General features: G+C 37.4%; 2 protein-coding genes and 2 long non-coding RNA genes across 4 annotated transcripts; all 4 read right to left on the bottom strand.

Moving 5' to 3' along the window:
• Positions 1 to 2,787: 2,787 nt before the first annotated feature.
• Positions 2,788 to 5,007, bottom strand: LOC140047780 (uncharacterized). The gene has a single exon (XM_072092814.1). The coding sequence runs from the start codon at positions 5,005 to 5,007 to the stop codon at positions 2,788 to 2,790; it is 2,220 nt and encodes a 739-aa protein (XP_071948915.1).
• Positions 5,008 to 10,222: 5,215 nt separating this feature from the next.
• Positions 10,223 to 10,758, bottom strand: LOC140046357 (uncharacterized). Its single transcript, XR_011844765.1, has 4 exons — positions 10,730 to 10,758; positions 10,580 to 10,642; positions 10,421 to 10,468; positions 10,223 to 10,236 (listed from the first exon to the last, which is right to left on the bottom strand). It is a non-coding gene; the product is annotated as an uncharacterized lncRNA (long non-coding RNA).
• Positions 10,749 to 12,613, bottom strand: LOC140046358 (uncharacterized). The gene is made up of 5 exons (XR_011844766.1): positions 12,586 to 12,613; positions 12,297 to 12,347; positions 11,581 to 11,628; positions 11,287 to 11,358; positions 10,749 to 10,780 (listed from the first exon to the last, which is right to left on the bottom strand). It is a non-coding gene; the product is annotated as an uncharacterized lncRNA (long non-coding RNA).
• Positions 12,614 to 12,845: 232 nt separating this feature from the next.
• Positions 12,846 to 15,011, bottom strand: LOC140047779 (uncharacterized). The gene is made up of 4 exons (XM_072092813.1): positions 14,500 to 15,011; positions 13,761 to 14,105; positions 13,501 to 13,537; positions 12,846 to 12,972 (listed from the first exon to the last, which is right to left on the bottom strand). Exons 1-4 carry the CDS (start codon positions 14,762 to 14,764, stop codon positions 12,846 to 12,848), a joined length of 774 nt encoding a protein of 257 aa, XP_071948914.1. The 5' UTR covers positions 14,765 to 15,011.
• Between the last annotated feature and the right edge of the window lie 252 nt (positions 15,012 to 15,263).

Genomic DNA, 15,263 nt, shown 5'->3' with positions numbered 1-15,263 from the left:
TTTAAACTTACGTTCTTTCCTTGAATCAAGATTTCTTTGAAGTTCTTCTTTAAGCTTTTCATACTTTTTTAGTTGACCTTAGTATCAAAATATAAATTTGTAAAAAAATTAAAAAAGTTATTTTAATTTAATGAATACTAAAACACTACTTAGCCTTGACATTTAAATTGTAAATTGTTGGCATTCAACGGTGATTTAAGGTGTTTCATCCAAAAGTCAGGTTGTCCATTTGTTCAAATAGATTTTTTGTGCAATTTAATATTAAGTTAATTTTCTGTTCAGCATATATACAAATGAGTTTAAAATTAAATTTGCTGCTGTTAAATTAAGTATGCCGATGACAGTGTTATAACTGGATCTATTAAGGATGGGCCTAATAATGAATTAAACTATAGTCAGTCAATAACTGATTTTGCCACATGGTGTGGTAATATTTACCTAACCTTAAATACAGTTAAAACGGGTCAGTCTAATTACCGAAAACAACTATAAACAACCGAAAACAAACCGAAAATAAAATTTTACAAAATCTAAATACTGAAAACAAATTTGTATAATATTTTGTCGCCCTCTATTGATGATTTCTAAAGCTAAGACCATGCAGAGAGAAGGCCGCGTGCACAGTTGCCAAGGGAAGACACTACGAAATGGTATTGTGCACAAAATACAACTAAAAATCTTACAACTTCAATGATAACACCTTACATTTACAAACACATTTCGTTTTTAGTTTTTCGATTTTCAAAAACAAAGCATGATTTTACCTATAGCATTGCTTATGCGCACATTTTCAAGTGATTAAGGATAAAAATGATATTTTATATTTTATAACTCGACTATGGTAATTTTACTGAACAGATGTCATTATCATGAGCTTGTTTTAAGTACACTTACTAGTCCCTAATATTAATATTCTTTTGAAAATCTATGATTAAATTGATCATGATTATCTGTATTCTGTGTGTGTGTGTGAGGAGTAGCTGCGTTGGTTTCTGGATAAAAAATCGAAAGACTAAAATCAAAATATGTTTACAGATTCTGTAAGTAAATGTACGGTGTTATCATTGAGTTTGTACTCTTTTTAGTTGTATTTTGTGAACACTACCATTTCGTAGGGTCTTCCTTGGCTTTTGCGCGCATGGTCTTCTCTCTGTTATGGTCTTTAGAAACACCCATCAATAGAGGGCAACATTAAAAAACACCATCCAAGGAATCGTCACTGAAGTCATCCACATTGAGTTCGAGAAGCTCTTGGTCAAGCACCTTTGACCTAGCCTCTGCAGCTGCAGCAGCCTCTTCATCCAGCAACGATTGGTATGCCGCCTTGGCCTTCGCTGGTTCTACTTGGACTTTGCTTTTTTCTTTTGTATAGTTTAGGCGTGCCTTCTTCATTGCAGCGTCTGCCCGAGCCTCTGCGGCTGTCAATGCGAGCTGCGAATACACGGATAAGCGTCGTGAACTTGCTCTACTGCTTTTTTTTTCGAAGACATCTCCACTGAGGTTCTCTGTTCTGGCCTCACCGATACCGGCTGCCCGCTATCCAGACAGATAACCACACCGGTTACAATACAACACGAACACAGCACTTTGGATCCGTACAATTTAATATGTAAAGCGGTTATATGGTAACTGAAACAATAACAATAATAATAGAGCACGGGAGCCAAGCCCATCGGGCACACAATACGCAAATTCCGGCTATGTGAAGTGTTACCTACAAACAGTACCACACCAGCCAATGCCGGCGAGAAAGCTATCATAAATAATAGGCCTATATGTACTAAGATAACAACGTACAGTAGTAATCTATCAAGATCAATTTTAGGTTAAGTTAAGTCGGTATATCGTAATACATTATTATAAACTTAGCTACTTACAACAACTGTAAATGCACCAGCATCGCACGATACAATCCCTTGCATGATATGACGAATGTATAGTGATTCGTCCAATAGAACTACGTATACCTAACGAGTCATTCGTGTGCTAAAATACTATTCAAATGAGCCACGCTTTACGGCGGCAGGTGCTCTAAGCCGGCACACTCCCCGTTTGGTATACAAAGTATACCACTACTTTTAAAAATTACATATGAAAAACATATTAATTATTGAACTAAAATTCTGCTTCTTAAAGGAATGAACATGATATTTTACACCGTACAATCCTTCACTCCATATCTTCTACCGGAATCAGTAACACCAGTTCATGGCTTGGTCTAGAAAGCAGCTTGGTTGAACCATCTCGGCTCACTTTTAATTCCACCTTCCTCACCAATTTGTCACTACTTTCAAGAGTGCTTGTGACTCTTGCCATTGGCCAATTATTTCGATGAATTGCCCTTTCCTTCATTAGGACGAGGTCGCCCTCCTTCAGACATCGTCTTACACGATGCCATTTCCTTCTACCGTGTAGAAGGGGAAGATATTCTTTCTTCCACCTGGACCAAAACGTATCGGCCAGGTATTGCACCCTCCGCCATTGCTTTCCAACTAAGTCGTTCTTGGTAAAACGGATACCAAGAGGGCCCTCACGTGATTAGACTTTTGAGTCAAAATCATATTTGGTGTTAGCACATCAGGAGATTGTGGATCACTTGGTATCGGCGTAAGCGGTCTTGAGTTCACAATCGCCGTAACTTCTGCCATAAGTGTCGTCAGAACCTCATGTGACAGCTGGATAGGTCCTAAGTCGGCAAACATAGAATCTAGGATGCGTCTGCATATGCAAATCATCCTTTCCCATGTTCCGCCCATATGGGAGGAATGGGGAGGATTAAACAACCACTCACAGGTATTTCTTGACTCCACCATCGGTGCCAAGTATACCAATCTCGTTACACGTTCCCATGAAGTTTGTGCCACAGTCTGATCGAATCTGACTTACTGGTCCACGAATGGCAAGGAATCTCCGCAAGGCGTTGATGAAGCTTGACGTGTCCATAGACTCTGTAATCTCAATATGAATGGCACGGCAAGACATACATGTAAACAGTACAGCCCAACGTTTTGCTCTCGCCATACCTCCTCTCGTTTTACGTGATGACACTATCCATGGTCCAAATACATCTAGGCCAACGTACGTAAAAGGAGGGGCCATGGACAAGCGCTCAGCTGGCAAGTCCGCCATCTTTTGACCCAGTTCCTTGCCTCTACGCTTCCGGCACTTGATACACTTGCTAATGATACTGTCGACCCTTCGTTTCTCCGCCACAATCCAGTATCCAGCACTTCTAATAGCTCCTCGCGTGAAATGCTTTCCCTGATGTTGGACTTGTGCATGGTAATATTGAATGATTAAGTCGGACACGTGATGTGACCCTGGTATAATTATCGGGTGTGTGTCCAGCTCTCCCATCCCACCGTTCTTAAGACGACCGCCAACTCGGAGAAGTCCATTTTCGTCTATGAAAGGGTCCAACTTGATGAGTGCACTTGACTTAGGCAGCGGATTACCACTCTCCAGAAACTCCAGCTCATCTGCAAAGACAGCGCGTTGGCTGGCGCCTATAACAATTCGGCTTGAGTCATCCAGTGTCGTAGATGATGCACATATGTGCCAACCTTTGCACCCATCTGGTTTGGTATGTCTGTGGGAAAATGAACGTGTTATATGAACCAAGTTAGAAACTGCTCGTAAAAGTCTGAACCAATCAGAGAACCTTTGAAATCGCTCCGATCCAATCGTGGTGACTTTAGGTTTGGCCACCGTAGCGTACGTGTGAACCACTGGCCGAACTTCGGGATCTTCTTCTAGGACTGGATATTCGTCGGCTGAATTCAAGTGAAGATACTGGTTACGGAGAAACGCAGGACCAATCATCCATTCCGACAACGTCGGATCTGAGGCAGAAATGCCTCTCGAAGCAAGATCGGCTGGATTTTTCCCGGATTCGATGTATCGCCATTGGGCTGGTTGTGTGGTTCTGAGAATACGTTCTACTCTGTTGCTAACATATACATAAAATCTTCTTGTTTGATTTGAAATATATCCAAGTACCACACGGCTGTCCGAGTAAAAAACCATCCTGTCCAGTTTCAGGTCTAGTTCGTCTGCAATGAGCTCTGCTATGCCAGCACCTAACACTGCGGCGCACAGTTCGAGCCTCGGCACCGTTGTTGCTTGTTTGGGTGCTAACTTCGCCTTCCCGAAAACAAAGCTTACGTAGACGTTTCTACTTTTGTCGGAAACCCGGAGATAGCTGACAGCACCGATAGCTTGGGTGGAAGCATCAACGAACGTGTGTAGTTCCCGCCTGGTCGCTTCAGTAGTAGGAACAGGTGTATATGCACGAGGGATGCGCACCTCCGACAGGGTAGGTAACAAAAGCAGACAGTTGCGCCATGTAGATAGTGTTTGCTCTGGTAAGGGATCATCCCAATCAAGTGAACTATCCCTTGTCATCTCACGCAACAGCCATTTACCTTCAATTAAAACTGGTGCGGCAATGCCAAAAGGGTCGTAGATGCTGTTGATTTCGGCTAATGCTCCTCGTTTGGTGAAGGGTCGCTCGACTGGACTAATCTTGAAGGTGAAGTCATCACGCTTAATGTCCCAATACACTCCCAGTGACCTTTGAATGGGAGGTTCTTGTGATGGAAAGTCGAGATCCCGTAGATCTCCAGCGTGGTCTTCGCCTGGAAACGCATTCATCACCTCGAGGCTATTAGATGCAATTTTGTGGAGTCTCAACTGACCGGTTAACAACATCGACTGTGTACGTTTCAACAAGTCAATAGCATCTGTTGGAGTTGGGAGGGACTTCAGGCCGTCTTCAACGTAGAAATTGTGTTCCACAAACTTTCGAGCATCTTCGCCAAACCTTTCTGATGCAACTTGAGCAGTTTTGCGCAATCCGAATGTGGCAACAGCAGGCGACGGTGCGTTTCCAAATATATGAACCTTCATTCTGTAATCCACAATATCACTTTCCGGGTCGTTATTCCTAAACCACAGGAATCTCAAGTAATCACGATGCTGTTCCTTCACATGGAAAGAATGAAACATTTGCTCTATATCTGCTATAAAGGCAACTGTATCTTCTCGAGACCAAATTAGAACGCCGATTAGGCTGTTGACGAGGTCGGGTCCGGTTATCAGCACACTGTTTAGCGATACACCCCGATATTTAGCACTTGAGTCGAACACGACGCGGATTTTGTCCGACTTTTTCGGGTGGTACACTCCGAAATGTGGGAGGTACCATCGTTCTTTGGGTAAGCAACCTGTAATAACTTGCTCCGCATGACCCTTTACCTACATAGTAGTCATAAACTGAAGATATTGCTGTTTCATCTTAGGCTTTCGTGAAAAGGACTTCAGCAAGGTACGTCGGTTGTCGGGTAACGTAGGCCTTGACGAACGGAATGGAAGTGGTGCTACCCAGTTGCCTGTAACGCCTTTCACAAACCCAGATTCCATTACCTTCAAGAACTGCCTATCTTCCGTAGAGCTACCAATCTTATTGTCATGTTTTGAGAGGTTGAAGACGTCGCACCCTACATGGTCTGAATATACAGGTGGATGATGAGAAATTCCGAAGAGGTTAGTACAAGGGTTGAAACATGAAGGTCGTCCAGTAGGCATGGTGTGGGTTTGAAACGTGTTAATGTTGGTGCTATGATGTGATTTCCCTACGCAGACTTCTACCATTACCACCCATCCGAGGTCCAATCGCTGGCCCCACGGAGCAGCATCTCGGCCGTTACGCACTTCACGCACTTTATGAACTTGCGGTATGTCACGTCCCAGGAGGATTAATATGTCTGCGTCAGGGTCGAGATTTGGGATTTCCTTAGCAATGGACTTCAGATGCGGATGACATTCAGCTACCTCTGGAGTAGGTATCTCCGTCTTACAATCAGGAATGACGTTGCATTCGATTAACGGCGGAGCAGGTATACATACACCACTATTCGATTCGATGACGAGTCCAGTGAGACGACGACCAGATGTGCTTGTAACGCCCGAACAAGTCTTAAGTGTGTATGGAACTGGCGCTCCATCGATCTTCATCAAGTCGAACAGCTTAGACCTAGTGAGTGACCTGTTACTCTGCTCGTCCAAGACAATATAAGTGGTAATAGCCGTCTCAGGCATGCCCTTCAAATACACACAAGCCAAAAATATCTTGGAACAGGACCTTGCTGTCGGCACGTTGTGGCATATCTTGGTGCACTTATTAGCGAAAACGTTGCCTTGGGCGCCTTTATCATCAGTAGGAATGTTGACTTGCTCCCCGCTTTGCTGGCTGGTTTCTGTATTCGGCTTATCTGCATGCAGGGCGTCCAGGTGCCGTTTGCTACCACACAATAAACATTCGATGTCGGCTTTACACTGCCTAGCTACGTGTGAAGTAGATGCGATGCACCGGAGGCAATACCCCAATTCTCTCAGTAGTGCTCGTTTCACATCGGTAGACATCTTGAGGAAAGCTCTACAATCACGCAACAGATGATGAGGAGTCTTGTGAATGGGACACTTCGTCTCGACATCGACGTCGGTATCGTTGGTTTTGTCAACACCTGTCAACTTAGCCAGGATATTAGCATGGTAGGTAGCTTTGGGCGTAGTCGATCTTTTCGGGTTACTCTGTTTCCCCTGTTCCACGGCGTCGGAGAGCATCAGGCTCCTGTCGTTTCGTTCTTTAGCCACTTCTGTAACAAACTTGGAGAAAAATGAAAATGGTGGGAATTTACCATCCGAGTCTTGCTTGTAACGGAAGGCTCGAGAACGCCACTTCTCCTGAAGATCTCGTGACATCTTTGACACCAGAGGATTGACGCCTAGAAATGTATCTAAATAGTCAAGTCCGGGAAGACCACCATCAATTCTTGCTTGCTGTACCATTTGGATAGCATCTCCAAACCTCCTCAGTTGCTCGTACTGACTTTTCGGTATATCTGGAAAATTAAGCAGCTTATTAATTAGAGCTGTAGTTACTATTTCGGGAGTACCATACTTTTCTTCTAGCCGATCCCATACAACAGACAATCCCTTAGCTGGGTTGGAAATGTGAAAAGCCCTTGCACTCCGTACGATCTCGGTTGATTCAGGTCCAGTATACTTTAGAATGAGGTCAATCTGTTCCGATGGCGTCACAGGAATATCCTGGATTGCGTTCTGGAACGATAACTTCCATGCCCGGAAACTTTCAGGTTGGTCGTCGAAGTTTGGTATACAAGCCGTGACGAGATCCCGACGAGCGTATATATGCATCATGCCTTGAAGAAAGTCAGAAACGTCCCCCTTTGATGAGTCGAGTTTGGTTTCTCCAATAACTGCTTTTGCCTCTGCCATCTTAGGTGTCGAATGAGTCGGTTTGGTCTGGTTAGGAAGGCTTTTTAAGTATTGTTCTACGAGACGGTTACGCTCAACTGCAGGAACACCATCCAAGGAATCGTCACTGAAGTCATCCACATTGAGTTCGAGAAGCTCTTGGTCAAGCACCTTTGACCTAGCCTCTGCAGCTGCAGCAGCCTCTTCATCCAGCAACGATTGGTATGCCGCCTTGGCCTTCGCTGCTTCTACTTGGACTTTGCTTTTTTCTTTTGTATAGTTTAGGCGTGCCTTCTTCATTGCAGCGTCTGCCCGAGCCTCTGCGGCTGTCAATGCGAGCTGCGAATACACGGATAAGCGTCGTGAACTTGCTCTACTGCTTTTTTTTTCGAAGACATCTCCACTGAGGTTCTCATGCGATGTACAAATAGTTGTTTTACTGTTCTGGCCTCACGGATACCGGCTGCCCGCTATCCAGACAGATAACCACACCGGTTATAATACAACACGAACACAGCACTTTGGATCCGTACAATTTAATATGTAAAGCGGTTATATGGTAACTGAAACAATAACAATAATAATAATAGAGCACGGGAGCCAAGCCCATCGGGCAAACAATACGCAAATCCTGGCTATGTGAAGTGTTACCTACAAACAGTACCACACCAGCCAATGCCGGCGAGAAAGCTATCATAAATAATAGGCCTATATGTACTAAGATAACAACGTACAGTAGTAATCTATCAAGATCAATTTTAGGTTAAGTTAAGTCGGTATATCGTAATACATTATTATGAACTTAGCTACTTACAACAACTGTAAATGCACCAGCATCGCACGATACAATCCCTTGCATGATATGACGAATGTATAGTGATTCGTCCACTAGAACTACGTATACCTAACGAGTCATTCGTGTGCTAAAATACTATTCAAATGCGGCGGCAGGTGCGCTAAGCCGGCACATATGGTCTTAGCTTTAGAAACAAACACGTAGAGGGCGACATTAAAACAAATTATACAAGTTTGTTTTCTGTATTTAGATTTTTAAAATTTTTGTTTTCGGTTGTTTTTTTATTGTTTATGGTCGTTTTCGGTTATTAGACTGACCTGTTAAAACTAACGAGATCATTTTTTACTTTAGACGCTCAAAAAGAATACTTCCAATTGCCAATACTATCAATGAACAAAATATTGAAATGGTCGAGGAATTTAAGTATCTTGGCGTTATGCTTGATAAAAACCTTAACTGGGAAGCCAACACATTATCATAACCAAAAGAGCAAGTCAGAGAATGTTTTTCCTCCGAAAATTTAAAACCTTCAATATCACTTGTGAAATTCTTAACCTTTATTTGATAGCGTTATCAGAAGTGTTCTTTTATTCGGCTCTATTGCCTGGTTCTCGAATCTAACTCAAAGGGAAAAAATCAAACTAGCTAAAATGGGTACAGTAAAATCATCGGTATTAGCCTTGAACCTCTTATTTCACGTCATGAAAGGGACGTATCGTAAAAACTGTAAATAAAATTTGTCAAGATTCCGATCACCCTCTAAATAAATTCTTTTAGCTTAGCCAAACTGGTAGACTGATCACTCTGAACAAAAAAAACTAAATGTTGCCGACAATCATTTGTTTATAATTCTATTTATGTATTTAATAGCAAGTTTGTTACATCAGGGAAGAGTCGTATCGTAATAGGCCAATAAATAATGCGACACCGAAAACCAGCCTGTAGAGAGCGGCATATAATGTCTCTACTTTGCATCCAATTCGGTATTTTAAATGTTGCAATATTTGTATGTTTTATCATATTTTTAATGTATTTTATAAGAATTTTAAATTGAGTCTATTTAATTTATAATTTTGCTTTTAGTCGCATGTCGCACTATGTCGGTCGGATGGTCGGTCGGTAAACTCTAACTCAAATTTGAGCTCGCGACTGTAGCCATGTATATTATATATATGGCCTTGTTCCCAATGATTCCACTTTTTGTATAGTTCCCATTATTGAAACAAAATCATACAAACAATTTAAAACAATTATGCTTTTCTAGTGTTACAACATAAATGCAATAAATACATGATAAGTAGCCAAATGGCAAAGATACACTCTGGTATGTTACAAAATAAAGGAACGTATTTCTTTGACACCAACCTTTAGATGGTTCAAGTACTACTTCTTCCTGCATTTCAAAGTCTCCTGCACCTAGTCAAAGAAATCAAATACAGCATATTATAAGTGCTTTCACAGCAAATAAAAATATTACTGCTATAAATAAATAGTGACCTACCTTTACGTTTAACCTCTTCATGTTCTTCTTTCAGCGATTCAAAACGTATTAGTAAACCTTATAAAAATATGGCAAATAGAACATTAAACCATTTAAATTAACCGATAAATTGCCTGTGGAAACGGGGCTTAAACAATTCCACTCGAGAAAAATTAACCTATAATTATCTCATTCAAATCAGATAATTATCGGATAAATGCGATAATGTTTAACCTGGAGAACAAATTGTTGCGATCTGATTGGGTATCTGGTTGTTTGGTAATGACTGATCATGCGCACTTTATTGGTTAACAAATTAACCGATAACTTTGTTTTGGCTGCGGAAACACGGCCTTAAATTTCCCTGTTGCATGACTAAAATCCAAACTCCACTGTGTCCTAGTCTTTTACATAATCCGATTCACAATGATGAAATTATGAAATCATTATTGTCATATAATTGCTCACCTAACGTTTCAGCAAGTTCCTCTTCTGCTTTTTTTTTTTGCCATGCATAGAAATTTAACGAACCTGTTAAAACAAGTATGGCTTTAATAACAATTGTTTTAATGGTTAATATTGTGATTACAGACTATTGTTATTTACATGAACCTACCTTCAATGGATTTGAGTTCTTTTTCAAGTTCTCTTACAGATATTTCAGAGTATGATTGTCCATGAACTAATAATTAAAATCATATAGAATGTTTTAGAGATTATGCTCATATATATCTGTGGTTGCCTTATATACAGTACATTTTAATAGTAACATCTGACATTTTTTTCATACCTATGTACCATGTAATTTGGGTCACCATTTCGTGATAATAATGTGACTAGACAAATATAAATAGTGTTTAACATACCTTTACTTAAATGTTCTTCTTTAAGGGATTCATAAATTTTTAGAAAACCTAATAAAAAGAGATAATAAAATTAATTAAGCATTTAAATAAGCATTTTAATTGATTTTCTTTATTACAATTGTGATTTAGTCTCTATTAAATTATTGAATGAGGACTCACCTAAAGCTGAAGAAAGTTCTTCTTCAACTTCTTTTCTACGACTTTCATAGAAGCTTATTGAACCTGTTTAAAAAAAATCAAATAGAACTTTCGATATATTGCTTTAATAATGGTTATTGGTTAGTTGCACAAACTCATATTTAAACCTACCTTCAATGGATTTAAATTCTTCTTCAAATTGTCCTTTTGTTATTTCAGGGTCTATTTGTGGAACAAAAGAAACAAAAACGTATGATATATATTTTTTATGCAAAAGAATGTGGGTTAAATTTAAAACAAAACGAAAATACAGAAATTGTCAAAGCAGCTGATTCTTACGATAAATGTGAATACATACAGTGTAAATAATAGTAGAAATATTAAAGAAATTACCATTATATGCAAATTGTTTATTTGTATCTCAATTTTCAATAAACTTTAGATAAATATAAATATTGTTTTATATGTTTACTTTATGTCTATGGATTTAAAAAATCAGGTACAGAATGCAAACCAAATCCAATCCCTTTTCAATCCAATTCCAATAACAAGAAAGTAATGCATTATACTATATATTAGTTATATTTGTTATATTATATTAGTTATATTAGTTATTTGTCTTTGACACAATAGTGTATATTTCTGAAGTTTCCACATTGTGAATGTATTAGTGAAAGAATAGTGTATCAATTTGATCTTTGTTGCGCATGCATATATTGAGAACTTACCACTATCAGATCCAACACTTTCATAATCCATATCGGATAATACAGAATGTCCACTTTCAGAAGAAGTTTCATCTATTAGGTTTAAACATAATGAATGCATAAAAACAAAGAACCTTTCATTTGTGCAATATTATTTGCTCATCTCAATTATGCTACTCCTAATGATTTTCACCCTTTCAAATGATTTCAATCACATTATACTGACTAAATTCCTTGCTGACGTATTGCAATTTGTTTGTTTAATCAGGTTTACTGTGTGGTGAAGATGTCTTACTTTGCTAGAACAAAACATACCTTCAAAGTCCTTTGAATGTCTGAATTGTTTTGATGCCGAAGATTCATCTATTAAAAAGAGTGAGTTATACAATAAAAATTAAATAAATTGTGTGTAAAGTATATAAAAATGTGTTATGGTAGGATAAAGCAAATTCAGATTATGAGGAGGGAAGGTCAGAGAAAGCACTCTTTTAGATCTCACACAGTGATAAACAATTCCAATGGTTTCTATGGTGGGATTTTGAAGAATAATAGGCGTAATTTATTTAAATACCGCACAGGCGACCATACCAATACTAATGTACAGTCAAATTTAGTTTAGAAGCGCTCAATATTATTATCATTATCACAATGTATCATTATAGTTCATAGTTCATTTTATTTGTCCAAAAGGAAATTCATGTTGACATAAAATTGCTAAAAATTAATTAAATTAAATTCAATTCACATTTATTTACTCATCCTTTATAAATATAGTTTCATAGCATAAATGATGGCAAGGATCCTGCATAGAGAAATGTACTATTCTGTTTTCTCAGGTTAGTAACACAGAAAAAGCCAATACAATTTAAAATATACAAAACGACAAATGACTGATTACTGACTGATGTACAATTAATTAAAAAGCGATTATGTAAACTTCATACTTTCTGTTTTGTTTTTCAAACATACAACAAGTTATTTGTAAGTTCATACATGCATAGAAAAAATACACAAATATGATTATAAATTACCTGGATCTGGACTTGATGATCTCTTAATTTGTTTTGCTGTACGATCTTTATCTGTTAAAATATCTTTATAGTTTTATTTCAATAAGAATAAAGGTATATATGTATGTATAATATTGTTATGAGTTGAATGATTGATGAATGAATGAATCAATCTTTCAATTCATGAAATATTCTGTCCGTTCAATGAATGCAAAACATTCATTGTTTGTATAATAATACCTAATAAACATGTATTTTAATATCATTTCAGTTCTTCTTTTACACTTTACAAGAAAGTAAAATTTCTTACCAAATTCTTCCAGTTTTTTTAGTGCATTTTTGTAATTTGATCCATTAATTGTAATGTCAATCGATTGGTAGTGAACTGCTAATATCTTTGCCAATTCTTTATGCAGAGTTTTATCACAATACATTTTCCACAGCTCTTTCAACGCTTTAGTGTCATGTGACATGAGATGCAACACTATACTTCCAGTTTCTACCTTCTGAAATAGTAGATGTTTTTCTTTAAAATAAGCAGTAAGCTTTGTTATTGTTCCATGAACTTCATCAACAGCTTCCGTACTCCACTCTTTCTGTTTGTCCATTAATTTGAAAAGGAGCTTCAGAGCATTTGGCTGTTTGCTGCCATTGGCAGAATCTTCTTTCTTTACAAGAATTACTACTAATTGCACGCCTAAATTGGAAAATAAAGTTTTTAAGTAACAGTTACTACAGTACTTAACATGAATAATCAAAGCTTAGTTTAAAATTTCTGATAGAATAAATATTGCTTTAAAAAAGCAGGAAGATGTCATCTCCCTGGAAGAAAGGTGGTCCATCAGGTAGAGGCTAATCCATAAATATGTTGGAAGACACACAAAAAAAATTAATTAATCAATTAAGTAATGTGGAGTAGTAGAAAATGGGTAAAAAATGTATTTGGCATGAGACCTATGTACTGGTCTTTACGAATATCCCGAGTATTGATCGTATTTGTGAGGCATCTCAGCCTTCAATAATTGTTCTAAACCATGGTCAAGCTTATAAACACTCGTTTTACCAAGTACATACCTAGTTCTCATAGATTTCACTTTTTTTACCATTTGATACCCCCATTGCCTATCTCAACTAACAAAAACCTTTGTAAATACATTCTTAAAATAATAATAATATAATATAAATAATAATATAATAAAATAAACATGGAGCAATTGAAAATTACAAATTACCATGATTGCTTTCCTGTCCTGCAGTATAATCTGCAAGAAAAAAAAAATCCTGTATTTAATTTTTAATAAACCTTCTAATTGTGACAAAAACAAATATGTCATCATTTTGATTTTTTTATTTTCCTAAAAAACGTTGCCTCATAAATAACATAAGAGAATAGAATTAGTAGAAACACTCCTATTTCATTTTACTTTTTTTTCTACATATCACCTAATGGTTTATCTCAAAATGTTATCTTCCATTACATTATACCTTTATGCTTTAGTTCCTTCAAAGCTTCTTTGTACTTTTCCAAGTCAATGTAGGTCTTCCAGTTTTTCGAAAACTTTCGTCTTTTGGTATTTAAAATGTCTGCCAAACCCTCAATCAGCTTGTCACTCAAATGCATCTTCATTAGCTTTTTTAAAGCTTTTCGTTTATTTGTTTGCAGTCGAAAAAATAGTGATGAATTTGGATCGGTGATTCCAACTCCATTGCACTTGACAGATGACAATGAAAAACTTTGGTCCAATCCACTTTCTTGCCCAAAAGATTCAGCACATTCATTAAGCAAACTCAGATTAGTCTCGGAGTTGAAATTCAACGAAATCATTGCACCTTCCAAAAAATTATGTATTGATTTTTGTTAACAAAACTGAATATAATTATAAAATGTAGTAAGGGGATATTGTTACAACAGCTGAGCAATAAAATCACTTGGGCATAAAAAAAAACTTGAAACTGATACTACTCTATTTTGAATTATCATTATTTCGATAATAGCAAATTTAACAATCCAATTAAACTGCAGATTTCCAAAATGGTTTATGTACTTTACTTGCTTAATATAAATAATAACATTTTGATAATGTGACTCAAGGATGATTTGGTATCACGAATTTGAGATATGTTTATTCATCATTAATAACCAAAACATTCAATTATATAAAAATAGAATTTCTAATATAAATAAAGAATAGGACCTCAAAAGAAACTTCAGAGATCTACATACCTCTATTTAGCAAAACATTTTGTGCACGCTGTTCAAGGCATTTAGCAAAGTTCCTTATTTTGCCTGGTGTGCTGTCTAAACTTGAATTAATCTCAAGTTTAAGTACTACATCCCATATAGACTGGAAATTAAAGTTCTTTAGCTCATAGAAAGCAATAATCCGCAAGTAGGTATCTGGGTCAACTTGTTTCAATGCCTTAAACAGGGTTCTCCTATATGGTGACAACTGTTGATAACCATCAGTACTCTGCACATTGTCTTTCATATACTGACTGACAAGATCTACAGCTTCCTTCAATTGTGATAGTTCGGCAATTTCAAAGAGAATTTTAACATTGTTAGGAGTGATAAGGCCTTTGTTTTCTAACAAATTAAATAAATCATGTGATGTGTGGTCTCTTCGGGTGATGTCCCCTAAATCTAAATGATCGAAGAGACAGAACCGTAGCCACAGATACTTGATACCTTCATAGCATTTACCAACATTAGATTTCAAATACAAGAATGTTTGACCTGTAATAGCAATTTTTGCCATATCAATGTCTGCCATTTTATAAAATGGCACCAATCTGAAAAATAAAAAGGAATATGGATTTGAACAAATTCCTCTCTTTAAACAGTATTTGCAAATAATCTTACCTTTTGAATTTCTCGTAAGCAGACCCCACTGGGTCTGGGAAAGTATTTTTTTCTTACATTATGTGTGATAAAAAAAAACACTTTTAAAATCAATCAATCAAAACTCATGTACAAAACTAAGATAT

Source organism: Antedon mediterranea, chromosome 4 (genome assembly GCF_964355755.1).
Source record: "Antedon mediterranea chromosome 4, ecAntMedi1.1, whole genome shotgun sequence".
Taxonomy (NCBI): Eukaryota; Metazoa; Echinodermata; class Crinoidea; order Comatulida; family Antedonidae; genus Antedon; species Antedon mediterranea.
Note: the sequence above shows the minus strand (reverse complement) of the source record. Positions and strands in the feature narration are given on the sequence as shown.